Here is a 21398-nt window from a genome sequence, read left to right as displayed (position 1 = left end):
TCAGCACATTCTCTTACCACATTAATCAAGTGGGATAAAGTTTATATGTGTTCTCACTTTGTGATTTTAAAACTATAAATCTCCATATAAAGGAAACACTTTTGGCCATTAGTCACAACTTGACTATTTTAAAAAGTAATTCAGCATGAAAAGGAAAAGCATGAATAAAAACAACATCAGTGTTAGCATCGCTGAGACCTCTTGCCAAGTAACAATGGGATCTTGAATCTCACAATTGAGCTGTGTGACCATGCATGGGCCAGTAGATAAAGCTAGGTAAAGGAGTAGGATAACATGTCTCCTAATCCTGGCTTAGCTGCTTATTAGCTGTATAAGGCTAGCTATGTTTCTCACCTGTAAAACGAAATCAGTCTAAATAGGTTACCATGTGGAGTCAACAAACATTCCTCGCACGTCACAGTGGTGTCTGTTGTAGTGGCTTTTCACAGCAGTCATTTATTTGCTCCATGATTCTGTAAATTAGCTGGCTGTTGTCCTAGTTTGGATCTCCTAGTATCTACGTGCCCGTCTTGTGCATTTATAGCACTACCTGGATTGACAGTGGAGGACTTGGGAACCAGGATGGCTTCACTGTGGTGCTGGATCTTGGCGGACCATCTGCTGGGGTGACAGGAACAACTGAGCTAGGGTCTCATCCTCTAGCAGGCCAACTGAGGCTTCTTCACGTGGTAATTGTTCCAAAGCCTAAAGCAAAAAGAGGGAGCAAGACCCATTATAAAACTATTTTTGTAAGGTTGTGCTTGAATAAGTTCCTACTGGGGAAGCAAATGGCAAGGCTAGTCAAAGTTAGTAAGGAGAGAATGCATGGCAAGTTTTATAGCTACCACAATCAGTAGTTACCACTATCACCATCGCTTTAAACCTAATGCTTGTTGAGCATTTAGTAGGTGCCAGGTGCTCTTTTGATGCATTATCTTTATCAGAGACTGTAATTCTAGTCTCAATTTTACGAGGCAGATACGTCCATGTCCACATACTGTAGAGACAGTAACTGAGGTTCAGAATGGCGCAGTAACAGTTTATCCAAGGAAGATCACACAACTGGGAATTGGGGCAAGGAGCTAGGATGTAAAGCAGTGCTCTGGAGCCTTAGAAAGTAGTGAGTACTGCTCTTCCTGCTCTGTATGTAGCAGGTACCCAAGCCTCCTTCCTTTTTATAAGGGAATCATCTGGTAATGGATAATAGCCTGGTTTTGGCATGTTCCCTGATCATTACTGTGTCGACTACCACTCTGTCCACACTCAGCATTTTTCTAATAAACATTTTGAATTTGTTTGTCAAAAATGGATGTGGTTGGGTGACTGGGACTTGTTAACTCAGAGCCTCTTCCTGGGCCTTGGAGGTCGAGATGGCGGCAGGTTAGACATTCATTCTTAGAGCTCTTTACCTTCTATCTCTTCATTCAAGTTTAAGACGAGATACGACCTTTGTATTTTATTTTATTTTTAAATTGAAGTATAATTCCACCATTTCTCCCCTCCAGTCCCTTCCATGTACCTCCTTGCTCCCTCTCAAAGTTATGGCCCCTTTGCTGGTTCTCTGGCTTTTACAATCTTTCCATCCCTTTTTCTAAGATACATCATGAGCTTTTGGTGCAGGACTTGTATTGCAGATGTTTCCATTGGGGCTGGGCACCCCATGATAACTGTTCTCTACATTTTGACCAGTTGTATTTTTCTATACTGCTCTCTGTCTATTGAAAAGAGAAGCTTCTTTGATGAGGGACGAGAGCTGCACTTGTGTGTGGGTATAAGGAGAAGTATTTAAAATGCGTGCTGGTTTAGTAAAGTGGTAGTATAGGTTCTCCTCTTAGGTCCATGACCTCACTAGCTCCAATTAGTTGACTAGGCTTCTAGTACCAGGCATGATTTCCCTCTTGTTGAGTAAGCTTTAAGTCTAATAAGATATCAGTTGGTTACTGCTAAGATATGAGTGCTACTATTGTACCCTTAGGGATATTTTGCCATGCTGGTCATTGTTAGTTCATGGGCATCACAGCAAGGTAAGACTATTGGTTGCATCCCTCCCTTGGCAGCTTGCATAGCATTGTGCAGCCTTTTGAGAGCACAGACTGGCTTTCTCCATATATAGCCAGCAATTAACACAGGAATAGCATATGTAGGACACACCGGAGAAGCTCTGTGCATATTTACTGTATAAATCTACACTCCTGTCCATAAATCACTGAGGGAAGGGCTACAGTATATGCATTACCAACAAGCAGATATTGGCCAGATGTGATAACTAAAGAGAAGTAGGAACTGGTACCAACCTGTAAAACCTTTTGCTCCATGTGACAGTAGAGAAATTCTGCCCATATGACTCCTTGTGGGAAGCTCAGTGCTATGAGACTGTTCAGGTATTGAGGGAATGCTGCAGCTTCACAGGTACATATTAACTTCACTGATCTTGAAACACTGTTTGATGAAGCCAGTCTGATACCTGAATCTGGCTCACAGTCATCCTGTTGTGACCTCCCTGTACTAGGTACTTATTGGCACCTCTGTATTGCGCTGTAACTATCCTGAAGACATGGTAAAAGAGAAACCAAACAGATGATGATGAAACTGTGGAACAAGGAGAGAAAGGACATCAAGAAAGTTGTGGGTGTGGGAGATGTATTTCAGAGATTCCACCAAGATCAAGGAACTGGAAATAAGAAAAGCCGATTAGATTCCAACAAGTTGTATTGTACCACACTTCACCCGTAGGCTAAGTGTTCTTTAGAAAACAATTCTTGGTCAAATAACATGAGAAACACTTAAACATCCAGTTAAGCAAAATGAAATAAGTTTCTTTAAAACATCTGTAGTTGTCTTTAATATTCTATTGGGCACTATGAATCTCCCTCCAGAAGGGGAGCTTTTTACTGTGTTCAAGTTTCTGTGATCATGAAGTCTGTATGTCATGTCATTTCTTCTAGATCTAAAGTTTTGAGAAAAACACATTGGAAAATCTGGAAAAAGGGCTAAATGGACCCTTAAGAATCTATGAAAGCATTATAATAGGTAAAGCTCATAAAGCAATGGTTATGGGCACGGTAAGCCTGTAGGGCAACTTGGCAAGAAAAGGGAGTAGGCAACCTATTAGTAACTGGGAACTGTCTGTTCATCTGTTTAAACAAAACATTTTTAGCCTCATTCCTCTTTTAAGAACAAACAAATACCAAGTGTCAAGGGGCGCTACCTCTAAAGGATTAAAACTCTTTGCCCTAACAGTCAAGGCTCTCCTTTATCAGGCTGTCTGGCCTTCCTCGCTGCACAGTTAACACCCTCCACTCCCTGCTCTACACACCCCGCTCTATTTGCTGTCGATAGGACCGAGTCTGCATTTTCCAGCCCCATCGCTTGGATTCTCTCCTGAATTACCTTCCCCGCTTACTGCAGTTAGAGTCACAACTGCTTTCCAAGGCTCAGGCCAGTGGAGCCTTCCTTATTTCTCACAGGAGATTCCTGTCCTTGAACTTGTGGACCATTGACTCTTGAGCTTGAGTGGGACTTACTGCGGTGTGTATTGTCTCTCTGGTTTGGTATGTATGGCAGGGTGACAGAGGAGACTGTCTTCCTTCTTTAATAACATCAACCTCTAGGAAAAGACCGACATTGAGAAGAAAGACATACCCTGAGCTCTGTGTTTGCCCAGATAGGGTTAGGATGACATTGTCCAGTCACACAGAAAGCACAGTGATAACTAATCATGCTGAATAACGTAGACTCTGCTCTCTAGTTAACAACCTCCCGTCATCCCTTGAGGAGGAGTGCATTCTCTCCTAGAGACTTACTCAATAGTAATGCGTGCTGTTTCTTCACTGTAAGTCAGGATGCCACATGAGTTTCCTCAGTGAACCCCACAATGTCCCTAAGAAAGGGTATTATTGGCCCCACTTTACAGAGGAGGAGCCTGCCTCAAAACCTTCAAGCCACTTAACTCATGTTCACCACCAGTTCTGTAGCCAGGCAAGGCAGAACCAGGTATCTATCCCCCATACCTTCCCTCAGAGTCTGGCTGCAGTCACAACACACCATTCATTTGGACACACTGGTCTCCAGAAGTTTAATGACAGAGAACAAAGCTAAAAATTCTTACTCTCACTCCAGTTGGCATCAGCATGCAGAGGAAAGCAGAGCAGAAATCGAGGTTAGCCCAGTTTGAGTGCTGGAGTGGGGGTGGGTTTATTGTAGGGTTTTATAATGACCGAATACAGGGGTCTCTTAAGGGACATAACTGAGGTAAAACTCAGAGTGTACAGCACCATGAAGGCACATCATTGCAGGTCTGTGATCTCTGAATGATGAGAAACTGATTTGCCCAGACCTGACACAGTGACTGGGAATAAACCAAAGCAAGCTGTTCAAAGTGTCACCATGAATTCATTGTCAAGTAGTATCCCTTCCTTCCCCCTTTAGCAAGCTATAGATGTCCCTCTGTGTAACATCTCTTCCATGTTGTTCACACACTATCAGAAAGACTCCAAAAGACGCCAGAACACTTCCCACAATCCCACACCTCCCTGCCATATTCTTGAACTCTATATTAGTCAAGACTCTTCTTCAAAGCAATGTGGAAATACTACAGTGCAAGCGGTATGTCTTACCCTTTGCATTTGCCCATGTTTTCTGACATAGTGAATCACACAGAACAGGGTCTATGTCCATGTTGAATGACTACATTAGAATGGGCAGAAGACATGGTGAGATCCTGCTCTAATCAGATCATACTTGGTAAATACAACTGATCAAAGAAGGACCCAAGAAAATGACAGAGCACGAGTACTCTGGATGTGTACGAGACACGGAATGTGAGTACCGTGCCACCCTCCAAAGGACATCCATAGCTCAGTACATCACTGGTTCTCTCCTGGAGGCAACCACCTCTCTAGGAGCAAGAAGCGGCCTTCTCAGTACCTTCGGAGGATCCACTGGACGAGAATGACAGAGCACATTCAAAGAGTACTCTTGAATGTGAGGGATGAGGGAAGAGGAAGAGAACAAAAGCATCAGAGACTTTGATGCTACCTGATAGATGGGAGAATCTGCCCATGAAGAAATCCTTCCCCATGACCTTTTCATCCTTGCTTTATTTTGTTCATGGGGCAAGAATTCCCTATGGAGGTCAGATTGAAACACAGATGGAGGCAGGCAGGCACGGTCAGTCATACAGGGGAGTCCAAAAGGATGAGAGAAGGGTTTGTCCTTGTTGCTCTACAGAAGAGCCTTGTGGAGGAGGAGAAATTTGAGCTGAATGTATTTTTGGTTGGTGCAACTTTAAGTGTTCTGTTTGATAGCAGAGTTGTTTGAATGGCCTATTTTATAACTACACAGAGCTTCTCCAAATAAATGGTGTCTGCAGAATGTTCAGGTTAATGCATGAGTGCAGAGCTCAAAGGTGTTTGTGCTTAGACCGACCGAGCCTTCTTTCTTCATAAGTCATCTTGGCATTTTGTCAACAAGTTAATTTGCTTTTCTAAGAAACTAGATTAATACTTCCTGTGCTTTGTGCTATTCACAGATCTACAGTGCAGTGAGAAGAGACGAGACAGAAGATACGGTTGGATCTCTTCTCCATTGCTCCAGACAGCTCCCAACCTCCGAGACAGCCTGCGGAAGGATTAGAGATGGTCCATGCTTAAAGCAATGTGTACGAGACACGGAATGTGAGTACCGTGCCACCCTCCAAAGGACATCCATAGCTCAGTACATCACTGGTTCTCTCCTGGAGGCAACCACCTCTCTAGGAGCAAGAAGCGGCCTTCTCAGTACCTTCGGAGGATCCACTGGACGAATAATGCTGAAAGGTAATGTCTGGAATTTCATTTTTAACTCTTCGTTTTTGCCTTTAGAGAATGATAACCATCTAACATACAGCTACTGATGGAAAATTGAGTCCACATGTCAGAAATGCTAAGAAAATGAAGCAAGAGTAGTTTTGAGTAAACAGAAAAATTCAATCTCTTAAGACTTAAACAAATAGCAAGCATTAATTTTTGAAGTTCATATTTTTAAAAAATAGTAAATGGCTAAAAATTTGTCTTTAATATTTTTACATTGGTTTATTTATTTTGAGTGTGAGAGTAGGTTGAGTGCACATGTATCACAGTTGCGTGTCTAGAGGTCAGAGGACAATTTGTAAGATGTTGGCCCTCTGCTTCTACCATATGGGTTCCAGAGGTTGAACTCAGGTCTTCAGGCTTCATGGCAAGCACCTCTACACACTGAGCTGTCTCACTGGTCTTTTAAACCTTAAAAAAGTATTCAGGTGGGTAGTTTCTCTGAGTCATAATTCATGAGAGATGTCAATTAATCTGAGAAAATGCTAGTAAGTGAATATGATCACATGATTACACTGAAAATCAGTCACGCTTGAGAACAGAGTGAAACCTAAATATCCTTCACGTAGAGAACCAATAGGTTTCTGCTGCCAGGAGAAGAAAAGAACCATTTTTCAATGTGTCCCATTGTAAAGGCCCAGAAAGGCAGCATAGCACAGAGAAATGGGAGCCAGTGAAAAATAGGGTCCCGAGCATCCAAATTCCCCTGTGACTTCCCACGACAGATAAACAGGTGGGTCAGAAATGGCAGTGCACTAGAGGACCTCAGAGACCTGCTCACGACACAGCTGTCACAAACTGCTTGGCAGCCTTCCCTGGCAGGAAGCTACCAGGCAGACAGGGACCATGCAAGGTTGTATTCCACTGCCTGGGGAGTGCCAAGAGCTCCATCTGACATCCGGCCACCCTGTCACAGAGAGTGGACATTGCCCCCCTACAGTGAGTCCTCAGATGAGGGCTAGCTGGCCCATGACCTTGCTCCTTGCTCTTCAGCCTCCCTTTTCCACCCTCATATTCACTCTTGCCATGCCTAAGAGGAACACTACTGCCTCCTGGTATACCACATTGAGTACCATGTTGGCTGATTTTCTGCTATCACCTTCCCTTCTGGGCATTGGCTTCAAATGAGGAATAGAAGGAAAACATACAGTGTGCGTATACTAATCTGAAGCAGTATTATGGAGAAAGTTGGTGCCGATATACATACTGGCAAGGGAGTAAAGCATCACCCTCACCATCACTGAACTTACACTATCTGGGCAGTAAGGAATCCACCACCACCACAGGATTGAAGGCCTCTCCGCTCCGATATGGCCTCCAGACACTAGCAGGACAACATTTTCCATGGTGCTCTTCCCAAGACATTGAGTTGGGATTAGCATGTAGAATTGTCATGGTTTCAATGCATGTGCCTGCATGGCAAGGCTTCATGAAACTTCACCTACCCACACCCACCACATACCCATGCTCTACCACATAGAGTGAAGGTGTTATGGAAGATCCCACCGAAGTGTTGCCAATCAGCTTGCTTGCTATATATTTACAAGGAACTCACCACATACCCAGGCTATACCCCATAGAGTGAAGGTGTTATGGGTGATCCCACCGAAGTGTTGCCAATCAGCTTGCTTGCTGTATATTTACAAGGAGGCAAGATCTGTATGCATGAAATAATTAAAGAATAATATGTATCTGTGGCAAGTTAAGTATCATATAAAGAATGTAAAAGACTCTACGTGTTGAAAGGGTGGAGGAGTTAAATCTGACAAATCAATCAGCCTGAAATAAAAACAAAGTCAATACAAGCTACCTTCTTTCTTCTTCCAAAATATCTAGGGTCCCAACTAAGACAGGGGTGCTAACCGTGTTCCAGAGACCCATGAAAGTAAAAGCACTGGCCAATGCACCTGCTGCCCTGATAGTAACTTGACTTTGATTGCTGTCTTACTTCCTTGTTCAGAACAGCATCTCATACATTATTTCCCTCTGGAGCTACACTAGACCGTCAGCTAATGTGACAGCTTTCAACTGGTGTCTTAAGCAAGAAATGGAGTTTAATTTTCTGTTTTGTGGCTTCTTCATTGTTTCTTTTCTTTTTTTTTTATAAAAAGATTTATTTATTATGTATACAAGTGTTATACCTCAATGTATGCAGGCAGGCCAGAAGAGGGCACCAGATCTAACTATAGATGGTTGTGAGCCACCATGTGGTTGCTGGGAATTGAACTCAGGACCTCTAGGAAGAGCAGCCACTGCTCTTAACCTCTGTGCCATCTCTCCAGCCCCTCTTCATGGTTTCTAATAACTGTCAAATTAGTTCTTGCTAGATAATAATATTAACTGGTTGGGTTTTTTGCTCTGGGCTTATTTCTGTTGTTTCTAGTTTCCTGCCTTGGAGGATGATTTCAATGCAGAGCTCTCTTCCACGGGGTTTGCAAAGTTTCCGAGTGCCTTAGTCAAATATATGTTTCTTCAACATGCAGTAGGAAAATAATGCATCAGAAAAAAGGAGGTTTCTCACCACACACACACACACACACACACACACACACACACACACACACACACACACTATGCAAGGTAAATCCATGTTAACTAACTCAAACAGTGTATGTATAATCAAAAACATTATATTGTAAACAGCAAATGCATGTGATTTTTGTCAATTTAAATCTTCAAAGTAAGGTCAACTTGGTCTATGTAGCCAGTTCCAGGCCAGTCGCGGCTACATAGTGAAACCCTGTCTCAAAAATTATATTTAGTTTAATTTGAAAAATAACATTTTTTAAAGAATAAAACATAAACACATGAGACTTCAAAAGAACAGGGTATTGTCAGAATCTGTAAGACCCTCATGTTAAAAAGTAGGTCTTGAGCCCCTAGCGGATCTGGAGGAAATAGGTGAGTGCTATGCTTCAATTGGCCACTTCTTCTGTTATTCAGCATGGGTTCTGTGGCATAGATTTGGTCAGTAGCTTTCAGCTCGGACTTGCTAATGAAAAGTTGCTCATAAGGATCCAGACATGATGGCACTTAGGAGGCTGAGACAGGAGGATAATTAGTTTGTGCCAGCCTCAGTTCCATACAAGACCCTGTCTAAAAGAAAACCAAGAAAGCAGAAAAAAGTTATAGAGAATGGGTAACACACATTCTGTCTCTAGCTTTTAGAAGTTTATTTTTCAGGAGCTAGGTGGACCTCCAGACACTTTCTGGGAGAAGCGGCACCAAGTGTGCTTTGGTCCTACACTTCTGAATGCGGGATGCTGAAAGTTGGCCTTCAGCAGGGCTGTGGGAAACATTAGAAGTGGGTTAGACGGCATTTCCTGTCAAGAAGAAATAATTTTCAATGGAGATGAGTACAGAGTTAAGACTTTTACTGGACTTTGAGAAGGACTTTCAACCAGTTCTGAGATGTTCGTTGGTGGCAGCTCTCATTCTTGATTACGGTGGATTGCACTTTGATGCTCTTACCTGGATGGAAGAACCAGAAATTACCCCAGTTACTTTAAAAAAAAAAAAAAAAGTAGAATGAAGTGGGAGAGACGGAAAAGCACAAGATCTTTTCCCCAGAGAGAAAAGAGAAGGAAGAGGGTCAAGGGATGACCTCTCCAAGGGCGAATTCATGTTTGAAGTCTGTGAAAATGAACTGGGAGGAGGTAGAGACAAGGAAGGAGACAGAAAATTCCACTTGTATGAGGCACATAATCTTGGCGGTGGAGCTAGCAAGCAGAATGGTGATTATAGAAGCTGAGGCAATGGGGAACGTGGAGTTATGGGCACAGTTTCACAAAAGGAAAGTTCTGGAGATGGGTAGTGACAAGGCTGTGTGAATTTTCTTAACACCTGTGAACTCTGCTCAAAAATGTTAAAGAGGAGTATCTAACTTTTGCATATTTTACTCCAACTGAGAGAAACTGAGGTGGATGTGGACAAGGCTCATCCTATGCTGGTCATTATTCCCAGGTCTACATGAGTTTACAAGGAACAGAGGAGTTCCTCCTGAAAGTGGCGTTGATTACAAATGGGGATTGCAGTAACCTGTGGGGGAAAAACAGGGGGAGCATCTGTCCAGCAGTTTATCATCATGTCCAAGTTCAGGTGCTCACACAGAGCTCTGCACCCATGCAGCTTTGCCATAGCTTGTGGAGTGGCATGGAGGTGATCAAAACCAGAGCATGATCAAAGCTGGCTCTTTTTGGGTTTTGTTTTTTTTATCCTTAAGATGATCTATTCACGCCAGGCAGTGGTGGCACACGCCTTTAATCCCAGCACTCTGGAGGCAGAGGCAGGCGGATCTCTGTGAGTTCGAGGCCAGCCTGGTCTCCAAAGCGAGTTCCAGGAAAGGCGCAAAGCTACACAGAGAAACCCCGTCTTGAAAAAAAAAAAAAAAAGATGATCTATTCAGTTAAATATTTCCAAAATTCAGAGATATTGAAGATTTGTTTGTTTATGCATGTACATGTGTGTCTATGTATGAACTTATACGTGTGTGTGCAAGTTTGCTTGCCTGTGTGTATGTGCAGAGGCCAAAAGAAGGCATTGGGTGTCCTCTTCTACCATTCTCCACTGATTTCACTGAAGCAGAGTCTTTCCCTGAACCTGGGTCTTTCATGTTTGGGGGTAGGCTGGAAACCAGCAAGTCCCAGCAACATTCCTGTCTCCAGACTTCTTCAGAGCCTGGATGATAGGAGTGTTCTTGATGTCCAGATTGTTACATGGGTGCTGGGATCTGAACTCCAGTCCTCATGATTTCACAGTGTGATAGCTGGTTTTAATGTCAGCTTGCGACATTCTTAGTCCTGTGGGAAGAGGAGACCTCAACTGAGGAATTGTATTCACAGACAGAGCTTGTCTGTGGGCATTTTCTTGATTGTTAATTGATGTGGGGTGGCTCAGCCCACTGTGGAGAGTGCCACCCCTGGGAAGGTGGTCCTGGATTATGTAAGAAAGCAAGCTGAGCAAGACGTGGAGAGCAAGCCAGTAAGCAACATTCCTCCATGGTCTCTGCTTTAGTTCCTGACTTGGCTTTCCTCAATGATAGACTGTGATATGGAGGTGTAAGTGAAGTAGACCCTTCTTCCCTCTGCAGGTTGGTTTTGGTTGTGGTGTTTATCACAGTAACAGAAAGCAAACTAGCTTCCAGGGTAGTTGCTCTTAATTGTTGGGCTGTCTCTCTCCTCTCAAGAGACATGTTCTGATATAAAGCACTGATCAGCAGGGATATGCCCTTAATTGCACGGGTGTGCTAGCTCTAGATAGACAAGTGGAGAGTAAGCACTCTGGATGGAGCAACTGTTTGACGCAGTTAATCTCCTCACTTTCCGTCCTTATTGTCATCCGCCTCTCCCCACTAGCCTCCTTAACCGCAGCATTAACACTGTGGAAATGGCAGTCAGAATCACTAGCTTTCATAAACTCATAAAGTAGCCAAGTGTGGTGGCATCTGTGGGTACACACCTGCAATCCCAGCACTTGAGAGGCCTAGGCAGGAGGATGGCAAGTTTGAGTCTAGCCTGGGCAGAATTAAGAGACCTGTCTCACCCAAAGCAAAGTGGAACAAAGCTTAAAAAACAAAACCCACAGCAACAACAACAACAACAACAACAAAACAATCACAAAATATCCCCAAGATAAGGTAAAAATGAAGAGAAAAGGGTGAGGTAATCCATAGAAATGTGCAGTGCTGAAAGAGAAAAAATAAAATAAAGATACAATAATAAAATTTTTCTAGTAAAGCAGTTGAGTGTTCCCACATGTGTACATGGCATCAGCTGATAAAATAATGCTACAAACACAGTTTTTCCTTCTTACATTGTTAAGTTTGCAAATGACAAGATTAAATATCACACTTAACCAGTACAAAATGTAGTTACTGATATTTAAAGTATGTAGCAGGAAGGAAAAACTCCACTGTCCATTTTTAATAATTTTGCACATGTCTGTACATCTGTGAATAACTATTCAAGTTATTGGTCATGCATAGGCTGTAGCTAGAACAGTGACTATAAAAATAAAGCATACCTTATAGAGTCAATCTTCTTATTTGAAAATAAAGGGTATTTTGCTTTTGATAGAAAAGTCGGACACATTTTCAAATTATATATCTTTTTTTACTGCAATAAGCATATCCTATCTCTGTCTTTTTCAAGAGTTAATAGCTTTGAATATTAAAACCAGAAATCATAGTAGGAAAACACAGACATTTGAAGTGCATGACTATACCTCGTAAATAGCTTTGTTTATAACGGCTGTCTTAGTGGACTTCCTCCTAATCAAAACAGCCCTTGCATGCTTACCAGGCTGAGAAGGTATGCACATAGTTCCAATTCCAGGATTTCTGTTTATTTAAAGAAATGTCCTGACTTATTAGTTTTGCAACCTTGAAATTATTTGTGGATAAAAATATACCTTAATGTGACGCTGAGTATATTTCCGTAGCAGTTAATTAATTAAGAAATATTCATTAGCTGCCCCCTGTGGCCTGGAGTTGTGTCAACTATGGGAAGAATGCAGATACATTTAGAAGTCTGCAGCTTGTAGAACAGTGTTTCTCATTCCAGAGAAAACGTAATGCTTGGTCTCGGGCCAGCTGAAGTAGCCCTTACCACCTAAAGTGAGAAATCACTGGGCTGCTGAACTGAAGTGGGGCAGTACTTCATAGCATCAGGAAGTCTGATGGGCACAGGACAAAATGCCTCTGCTGTGGGGCCCCGGGGAGTCAGGTGTCAAGAGAATCCACACACAGGGTAACCTCAGCATTTGGTCAGCTACCTGTGACCCAGGAGCGAGTTTGCCATCAGATGTGACCTCTAGTTTGAGTGGGTAGCTAGGCTGCAGTCACCTCTTACTCATCTTCATTTTGCCCCTAGAAATTCTTTATGAAAAGAAAACATTCTGCTCTGTATCTTAGTGAAGTGTTGACCCAGGGGGAGGGAAGAATGGAAGGCAGTATGTCTGATAACTGAGGGTCCTTTGAGTTCCAGTCAGTGCACCCAGAAAGGCGATTGATCAGAACTGTAGTACCAGAGAGGCACTTGGAATTTCAAATTAAAATGTCTTGGTTACATATTCCAGAAATTCATCCACCAGAGTTATCTGAAATGCTACAGCAAGATCAAATCTAATGATGACTAGATTCCAAGGCTCTCCCCCCAAAACTCAGTAAATGTTGAAAACAAAAACAGTTCTAAAAGATGAATTTTCAAAGTTGCTAATTAAATGTTTGGAAAAACCCACCCAGAATAAGGGAGATGCAAATCTAATCAGAAAAGGAACTCAGCAGCTGGGTTACACTGGAGGAGTTAAGAACTGCATCTGACCTAGAAACTAAAGAGAAAACAGAAAGCTGAAAAGAGTATCAGTAGATAAACAAGGCTAGAAAATGTAACTTACGATAATTGGGAGAATGGGTCGAATCTCCCATCCAAGTGGTTGTGGCCAAGAAAAGCCACTCACATGTCATCTGCCTTGTTCTACTGGTTGCATGTGCACACACGACACTTAGAATTTTGAAAAGAGGCCAATGTGAAGATTTCGATGAGTTCAAGCCCCTCATTTCCAACATGGCTGTTGTCAGTGACTGTAATGAAGACCATTCGGGCTTCCCATTAAAATGACATCAGAAGAGAGGAGACAGAGAAGCTTCGTGGAAGGGAGGTGATGAAAGCTGTTCAAACATGAATGAGTGTTACCTTAGGATCTCTTAGTCCTGTGAGGAATATCAGAGTCCGTGACTTGTGCTGTCGTTGAGGAGGCACTGAACATGAGCATCACTCCGTCTTGGGTCTGAGTCTTGACATCAGTGTTCTCACTTAAAACTCCTTTACTTCTATGAACTTCAGTTTCTTCAACGGTAAAACGAAAATCAGACCAATAGCACTAGTTGTTTTCAGGACTGGATGTGATAATGTATACAAGGAACTTAGTATCTGGTACACAGCAGTCTTCAGTCTTACTTAAGACAGCGACAGTCACTGGAGATGGTGGTAGTGATGCTGCCACTCTCCTGTGAGCTCAGTCATAGTGTGCACAGAGAAGAAAAGTTCTCCCTGGATTTTCCTCGTTGTGTGCCCTTGCACTAGCAACTTGAGGAACACCTGAGAGGAGGTTATCTAGTGACTTCTGACAACCACTTGTAACTTCATTAGATTTTCCTTAGTTTTCATGCATTCAGCAATTCATTCATCCATGTACTTAACGGTGTTGATTGAACGTCGTCTCTGTGCCCAAACTATAGCAGTAAACAAGATGTGGCCTCTCCTTCAAGGACTGCACTGCCAATGAGGAGCTGGACAAGTGACAAGCAAGCATGCAGCTTTAGCAAGGTAAAAAGATAGTGTTTGAAATAAGCGTAGTACCCAGGGACACGGAGGAAAGTCCCTGAACTGTCTGGAGTGAAGTGCAGGGATTCTAAAACTACCTAAGAGCCCCAAGAAAGGTGAACAGCATTGAACAAGGGGCAACCTCTGACCTACATTAGGGAACTCTTTTTGTTTCTACTTAATTCTCTGCTGACCATCTCTGTTCCCACAACAGTAGAAAATGTGCTACATGTTCACTGCTGGCATTGGGAGCTCTGCTGGCTGGTTTTTATGTCAGCTTGACACAGGCTAGAGTCATCCCGGAAGAGGGAACACCAACTGAGAAAATGCTCCTAAACAGATTGTCCTGTGCATAAGCCTGTGATCTGTTCTTGATTGATGATTGATGTGGGGAAGCCTATCTCACAGCGAGGAGTGCCGCCCATGCATGGGTGGATGGTCCTGGCTTCTCTAAGAAAGCAGACTGAGCAAGCTATGAGGAGCAGGCCAGTCAGCAGCACCCCTCCAGAGCCTCTGCATCAGCTCCTGCCTCCAGACCCTGCCTGGAGTTCCTGCCCTGACTTCCCTGAGGGATAGTACTCAGGGCCCCAGAGTTGTAAGGTAAAATAAGCCCTTTCTTCCCCAAGTTGCTTTGGTCATGGTATTTATCACAGCAATAGAAACCCTCACTAAGACAGAAGCTGAGTCTAAACTCTGTAATTGGCACAAAATTTAGCGTTCAAGTTAAAAATTTTCTTGTATATTTGTATATATGTAATGAGTATATCTTGTATACTCATTACAGTAAATATTAAATGAGTTTTTTTATTACATGAAATTAATTCTTTTTCAAGTTTTCAAATTATCTTAAAGGATTAGAACTCACTTAAATGGGCTATGAAAGTTCTTGTCCATGGGAACATTTATAGAACATAATGGAATATGCGTCTAATCTGTTCATAATGGCAATGTGTGGGTCAGTAGCAGACAATTGGGAAAGAGAGAAAAATCTCAGGATAGCCTGAGTCATTCTTTAAACTTCAATCAAATCTGAATCTTGAAGAAATAATGAAGAAACCTGTAATACTGTTAAATTGAGAGTGTTTTGTTTCATTTAACTGAATTTTTAACAGAACATATTTAACCATGTGCAGGAAAGTCTAAAATACTTTGCCAACTAGAAATACATACCTACTATTTTAATTCTTTGTTTAAAGTCTTCTTAACTTTGTATTTCTTCTGACAACAAATGCTATTTAAAAAAATGTTTTCCATGTGCTAACCAACAAGCAATTCTTGTGGAAACTTGAACAAACGTATGCTTCAGAATTTCTGAGGCTCTCTGTGTGGAGATGGTATTTCCCCCAGTTTATACTCAGTCACTCTCTTGATTAATAAACAAATATCTGAACACCCATTTCAAGCAAATGTTGCAGACAGCCTGGGAAACAGAGGGAGTGTGCAAAAGTTTCAGAGACTCTGGAGACTCAAGTTCTGGAGTAGTGACTGCTAATGCACACCTTCAGCCGGAGTTTCCCAGCCAGGATATGCAAGACCAGTATTTGATCCCAAGTCTAGCTGAGTCCCAGATCCATCTTCTGTACCTCTAAGATAAGTCTTCTTGAACTTTTCCATGCACAGCCCATTTTTGCCTGAGAAATTTTATAAAACTGTGGATATAGGGTTATTATATATTTAATAGGTACATATGTCATACAATTATGGCAATAAAGAATTTTGTTTTAGAATAACTCTTTTAAAATTGTGACGTTATATTTATACTAATGTGAAAGATTGTGAGGGGGAATGTGTGTAGAGCTTGGGGAACAAAGAGAAAGTAGTTCAGTGTCACGGTGAGAGAGAAGAGTCATTTGGCAGAGGAAGGAACAAGTCAGATAGGGAGGCAAAAGCTTGACCCTAATGGTTTAAAGAGCCCATGCAGGTCTTAGCAGATTGGATTTTAGGAAAGTCCTACCAACAGTGGGTGGCCTGTGGCCCAGAGCCTGAAAGGCAACCTCGGGGAGAAAGAAGGATGGCAGTTGCAAACCCGCCTATTCCTGCATTAGGAATTGGTGTGCTCAAACAAAGCTCCAAGAGTCAGTGTGAACCCTCTTAGTTTGGCATGAAATAGCGGTTGCAGAAAAAGGACTGGTTTAGAAAATTCAACATCTCTGGCGAAAAAATGAAATGTAATGAAAAATACAGTTGGTTAAGAATGGGGCATTTCAAAAAAGAATGGGGCATTTTTACTACAGCATGGCACTGTTGTTTAAAAAACCAGCTCCACATCTGTGCCGAGGAATAGCTTCTACCCTGAACGTGGGTGTCTGAATGCTTCTGGCATGTCTGGCTCAGCAGAGCAGCTGAGAGCAAAGCCTCCTTGGGTCTGACATAAAGCATAGATCTTGCCCAAATGTGGAAAACCTTTAGGGACGCTAAAACCATTAGGGATCCGTAACCCTGACTTGAACCAAGCAGAATAAACAAACCCCTGCCCAAATTGGAACTTGCTGGATGTCTTGCAGAGCTATCCAAGGGGAAAGGCTGGAGCCTCCAGGGTCTTTGAGTGGGTTAACATCTTGTTTCAGCCACTCAGCTTGGGTTTGATGAGAACGTGTGTTTCACTCTGTCCTTTGAAATATCGTAACATCTCAGTTGCCAACCCACCAATGGTTGGAGCTCTGAACCAACAACATACGCTTCTTTTTCTTTCTGAAAATGGGATGTTAAAACCAAGTTAGACCTATTGGAATTGTGATACAAATTCCAAAGTTGGAAAGACTCCAGAGAGCATTCACATTTTCCATGGATGGAGTCTTGGTACATTCCCAACCTCTATTTCTGTTTTCAATGTCCTTTGTCACCCTTCCCAGCTTAATAGTTTAGTTTTCTATATGCACAACAGAGTGAGACATTATGTCTGTCTCTCTCTCACAGCTAAGTGGTATTGTTTTTCAGAATCTGTTGACCCCATTTATAAAAGAATAAGAAAGAGAGAGAGAGGAGAAAGAGGAAGAAAGGAAGAAAGAAAGAGAGAGAGAAAACTGGGCAGGCAGGTTGGAGAGTTATTTCATCAATAAACAATCACTTTAGGCCGGGTGGTGGTGGTGTACGCCTTTAATCCCAGCACTTGGGAGGCAGAGGCAGGCGGATCTTTTTGAGTTCAAGGCCAGCCTGGTCTACAGAGCAAGATCCAGGAAAGGCACAAAGCTACACAGAGAAACCCTGTCTCAAAAAACCAAAAAATAAATAAATAAAATAAAATAAAATAGTATAATTCCCTGGTGTTCACAACTTATCAATCATAAGGTAGAAGTGAGACATTTCCAAGGAAGCCAGGGCACAGAACAGCTTGGAACTGAGCCCTCAATGGTTACAGACCCAGAGCTCACAGGAACATGGTTTGAATAGTTCTAGAGTTACATTCAGCCATTATCTTGACTCTGATTTACCTATAGGAAATGGGTGTTATATAGTATAGTATGGAAAACACCTACATATATCTGCTCAGACCCTTTTAGCTAAGGATGAAACAGCAGAGAAAGACTCTCTTTTCAACTCCAGGAACTGGTAATTTAGTTGACAGAGAGGTGACTGTGTGAACAAGTGATTACATTGTTGTGTGATAAACCAAGGCAAAGACCAGTGGTGAAGAATGTAGGGTTTATAGGGGGAATAGAGAAGTTAATAAAATAGAGGTGTCATGAATATAGAGGAGGGACTATTTGGGGGAGAGGAAGAGGACCAAAAAGAGAGGGCAGGGGGTGAGAGGAAGTGGAGGAGGGAAATTAATTAAAACAAAATATAATAGCATATATATTCATATATTATATATAATAATATACTTACATTATATATAATTATATATAATGTCAATATACTTAAATATAATAATCATGTATAAATATATGAAATTGTCATAATGAGACCCTTTTCTTTGTATGCTAACTTTACAAATAATTTAAAATTTAAAAGTATATATTTTATACATTTTTGAAAAAGCTTGTGAGATACAATAAGACTCCTAAATGTAGTCACAGAGTGGTCTGAAATCACCTCATTTCTCTCTTCCTGCACTTCATCATTTTCACCTGTAAAAGGGGCCAGTGTAGATAGAAAGTACAATGAGATAGAATAAATAAAGAATATAAATTTATTGGAATACTGTCCCTCAAAGTGCAGATGGAGCAAAAAAGACACTCAGAAATAGCAAGAACAAAGTTCTAATGGTAGAATGAGTCTCAGAAAGGGATATCAGGGTCAGGTTTGCCAAAAAGAGGGAACATGGAGGGCCTGGAGAGGTCTCCGGAGCTGTGTTGGGTGCTCGGTCATAGAAAAATCTCAGGAGAACAGGGATTGGAGACAGTAGCCCTTCCTGGATCTTACCTTCACAGTTCATCTCTCCCATCCGTACCCGGATCTTCCATAATTCCAAGGGCTATCACTTTCCCTGCCCTGGGTCTCTCCATCTTCCTAGAAAACTCAACTGGGCAATGTTACAATTTCCTTCCTCCTGCTCTAGCTCAGCCCTGAGAAAGCTGGGGTTTTTTGTTTGTTTTGTTTTTTTATGGAATTCCCTCTCCAAAGAAAAGAGAGAACAAATGGAAGGAGGGGAGAATGGGAAGAAGGGGAGGGGAGAAGACGAAGGAGGAGACAGAAAGTGGAGGTGATAGCACGGAGATTGAACTGAAGCAGACATGTTCCAGAAAGCACAGAGAACATCGTATCAAAAACTGACTCCAGTCCCAGCCTTGTCAGTGGAGTCCATCTATAGAACTTCAGCTTTTCTCTCCTCTGCTTCAGCCTGCACACATGGTCTTGGAGAGAGTAAGCTGGCTGTCTGAGAAGATTCTGCCAATATGGCTGCCATGTCACTTCTAGAACCTTCTGACTTATCCCATGGAGGGCTCTGGGTCTTTGGTCCCTTTGTGTCTATTCTACTCTACCTTGAGATCTACTCATGAGCCCAGAAGGTGGCATCTTCAGTTTGTTGTGGACACTTTGCCCACTTTACTTGAATCAGCTTTAACCCTTTATCTAATCAAGCTCAGAGACCCCTAAACCCAAATCAAACAATATACATACCATTTATTGACTCAGGCACTATGCACCATTCACTGTCCTAAATGCCATTTGTTGACTCAGGCACCATGCGCCATTCACTGTCCTAAATGCTTTATCAACACCAACCTTCTTGTAACTGGAAATGCAGCCCCAGAGCCAGCAAGAGTCTGATCTCACGTGAGACACCAAGAGTCGGGATCTGCCTTTTTGGTTTTTGAGATAGACTCTCTAAATGAAAACCTTGGTTCATTCTTGTTTATGTCACTTCATTGCACAACCATAATCTTCTCTCCCTTGCCTCCGTCACCTTGCCTCTGTCTGTTTCATGATCCACTTTAAAATTTTCCAAATTTCCTCCACTGATGAAGTGGTTGGAGTTACTCTTTGCTGCCCAGGGTCTATAGTCAACAACTATGAAATACTCTGAGTGGTCAGAATGGAGTTCTGGTAGACTATCATCCTGTAGAGGAAGCAGGATCTGATCAGATGGGTCCCTTCAGGTGAAAGGATCAAAGTGTAACTAGATCGTATTGACCAGCTATCAGAAAATATGCACGCTTCCTGGTATCTTTTATATCTACCCCTGTAAGTATAGAACAAAAGGAAATGCCCCTGAAAAAAACATGTGACCAGTGAATAATTTGCACTTTAGTGGAATGAAGGAGCCATGTGGCTTGTGTGTATTAATGAGCTGTTCATCCTTTTCCAACTCTCATATGCTTAAATAAGTAAATATTAACATGTGCCCAGGGTATAGGATGACCTGCCTGGTGCTCACACAGAAACATGCGGGCCTTCCATTATTGGCCTGGTCACTGTGCTATTTCAGTTATGTTCTGTGTAATTCTCAGAACAACCATGTGAGTCACATTGTAAATCCTAGACACTTGAAGTTGGTGTCGCTAGAAATGTTAGTTACATAGAGAGACTGGAAAAAGGAAAGAGAATTCACATCTTTTTTTTTTTTTTTTTTTTGGTTTTTCGAGACAGGGTTTCTCTGTGTAGCTTTGTGCCTTTCCTGGAACTCACTTGGTAGCCCAGGCCGGCCTCGAACTCACAGAGATCCGCCTGGCTCTGCCTCCCGAGTGCTGGGATTAAAGGCGTGCGCCACCACTGCCCGGCCGAGAATTCACATCTTTAAGCCCTGTTATTCAGAGCTATTCTCTTCTTGCTCCAGACCTGATTGCTCCAGTCCACAAACTGAAGCCCTATAGTTAAGCTTAGTAGGTACACCTGTTTTGGCATGTTTGGGACATGCTATTAGATGACTGTATGTGATATCTCTCATCCTCATCTGTGAAGTATGGCCTTGGAGAGAGTAAGCTGGCTGAGAAGAATCAGCCAATATGGCTGCCATGTCAATTCTAGAACCTTCTAACTTACCACACGGAAGGCTCTGGGTCTTTGATCCCTTTGGCTGTGTCTATTCCACTCTACATAGACACACATAGGATATGTTGACAGGTGTGAAGAGCTCAGGAATATTGACTTGTACCATCTTTCTGGTAATGTTTTGTACTCTTAGCTGGGAGTCACAGGAAGTTTCCAGACAAATGTCTCCCTGGAGATCTTGATTTCAGGGTTAAAGAACTAGTGAATTGTCAAACAGAATTTGAACTTGGGTCTGTCCAACTTTAGAGCCCACACTCCTGAGCACTCTTTACTTGATATGGAGTCCATCAAGGGCGCTGGTAGAAGGAGGCATCTGTAGTGAGCTTAGGTGCCAGGATTCTTGGGCCATCAGCCCTGGCTTGCAGCAGTGAGCAGTGGCAGCAGTTCAGCAGGGGCTCTCAGATACCAGATGCTGGCAACCTGGGCTGTTCCCGTCCAGCTGGAGGAGCCAACACTGTTCTTGTGTGTGCTCCTCAGGCCCCAGAGAGAGACGCCAACAGCTGTCTTTTCAAATCAGATGACTGTTTTATACCAAGTCAGAAAAAACTAACTTAAGGAAGGAAGTGTTGAGGGCTCTCCCAGACTTGTATAAATGGTGTTGTTTTCTTTACACAGTTCACTGGGCTGACCTCCATCCTCTTACTGCCTGGCGTTGCCATCCAGAACATCATCTCACAGGGTCAAAGGGCCTTTCTGGGTCCCTCTATTTTGATCTAATGGGAGTTTTATAAATATTCCCTTGCTTTTTCGTAGCACAGAACAATCAGAGGCTGATGTAAACATAAGCAGGTGA

The 21398-nt window shown here is 42.5% G+C and overlaps 1 protein-coding gene across 1 annotated transcript in view; it reads left to right on the top strand.

Annotated features, from left to right (window-relative positions):
• Plce1 (phospholipase C epsilon 1) overlaps positions 1-21398 on the top strand; it is a 300119-nt gene that overhangs the window by 126094 nt on the left and 152627 nt on the right. Inside the window, 1 exon segment of the mRNA XM_052713591.1 lies at positions 5531-5816. Within this exon segment, the coding sequence (XP_052569551.1) occupies positions 5531-5816 (286 nt within the window).

Source organism: Peromyscus californicus, unplaced genomic scaffold (assembly GCF_007827085.1).
Source record: "Peromyscus californicus insignis strain IS unplaced genomic scaffold, ASM782708v3 Scaffold_4__1_contigs__length_199733344, whole genome shotgun sequence".
Taxonomy (NCBI): domain Eukaryota; kingdom Metazoa; phylum Chordata; class Mammalia; order Rodentia; family Cricetidae; genus Peromyscus; species Peromyscus californicus.
The sequence above is the reverse complement of the archived record's forward strand: the minus strand, read 5'-3'. Positions and strand labels throughout refer to the sequence as shown.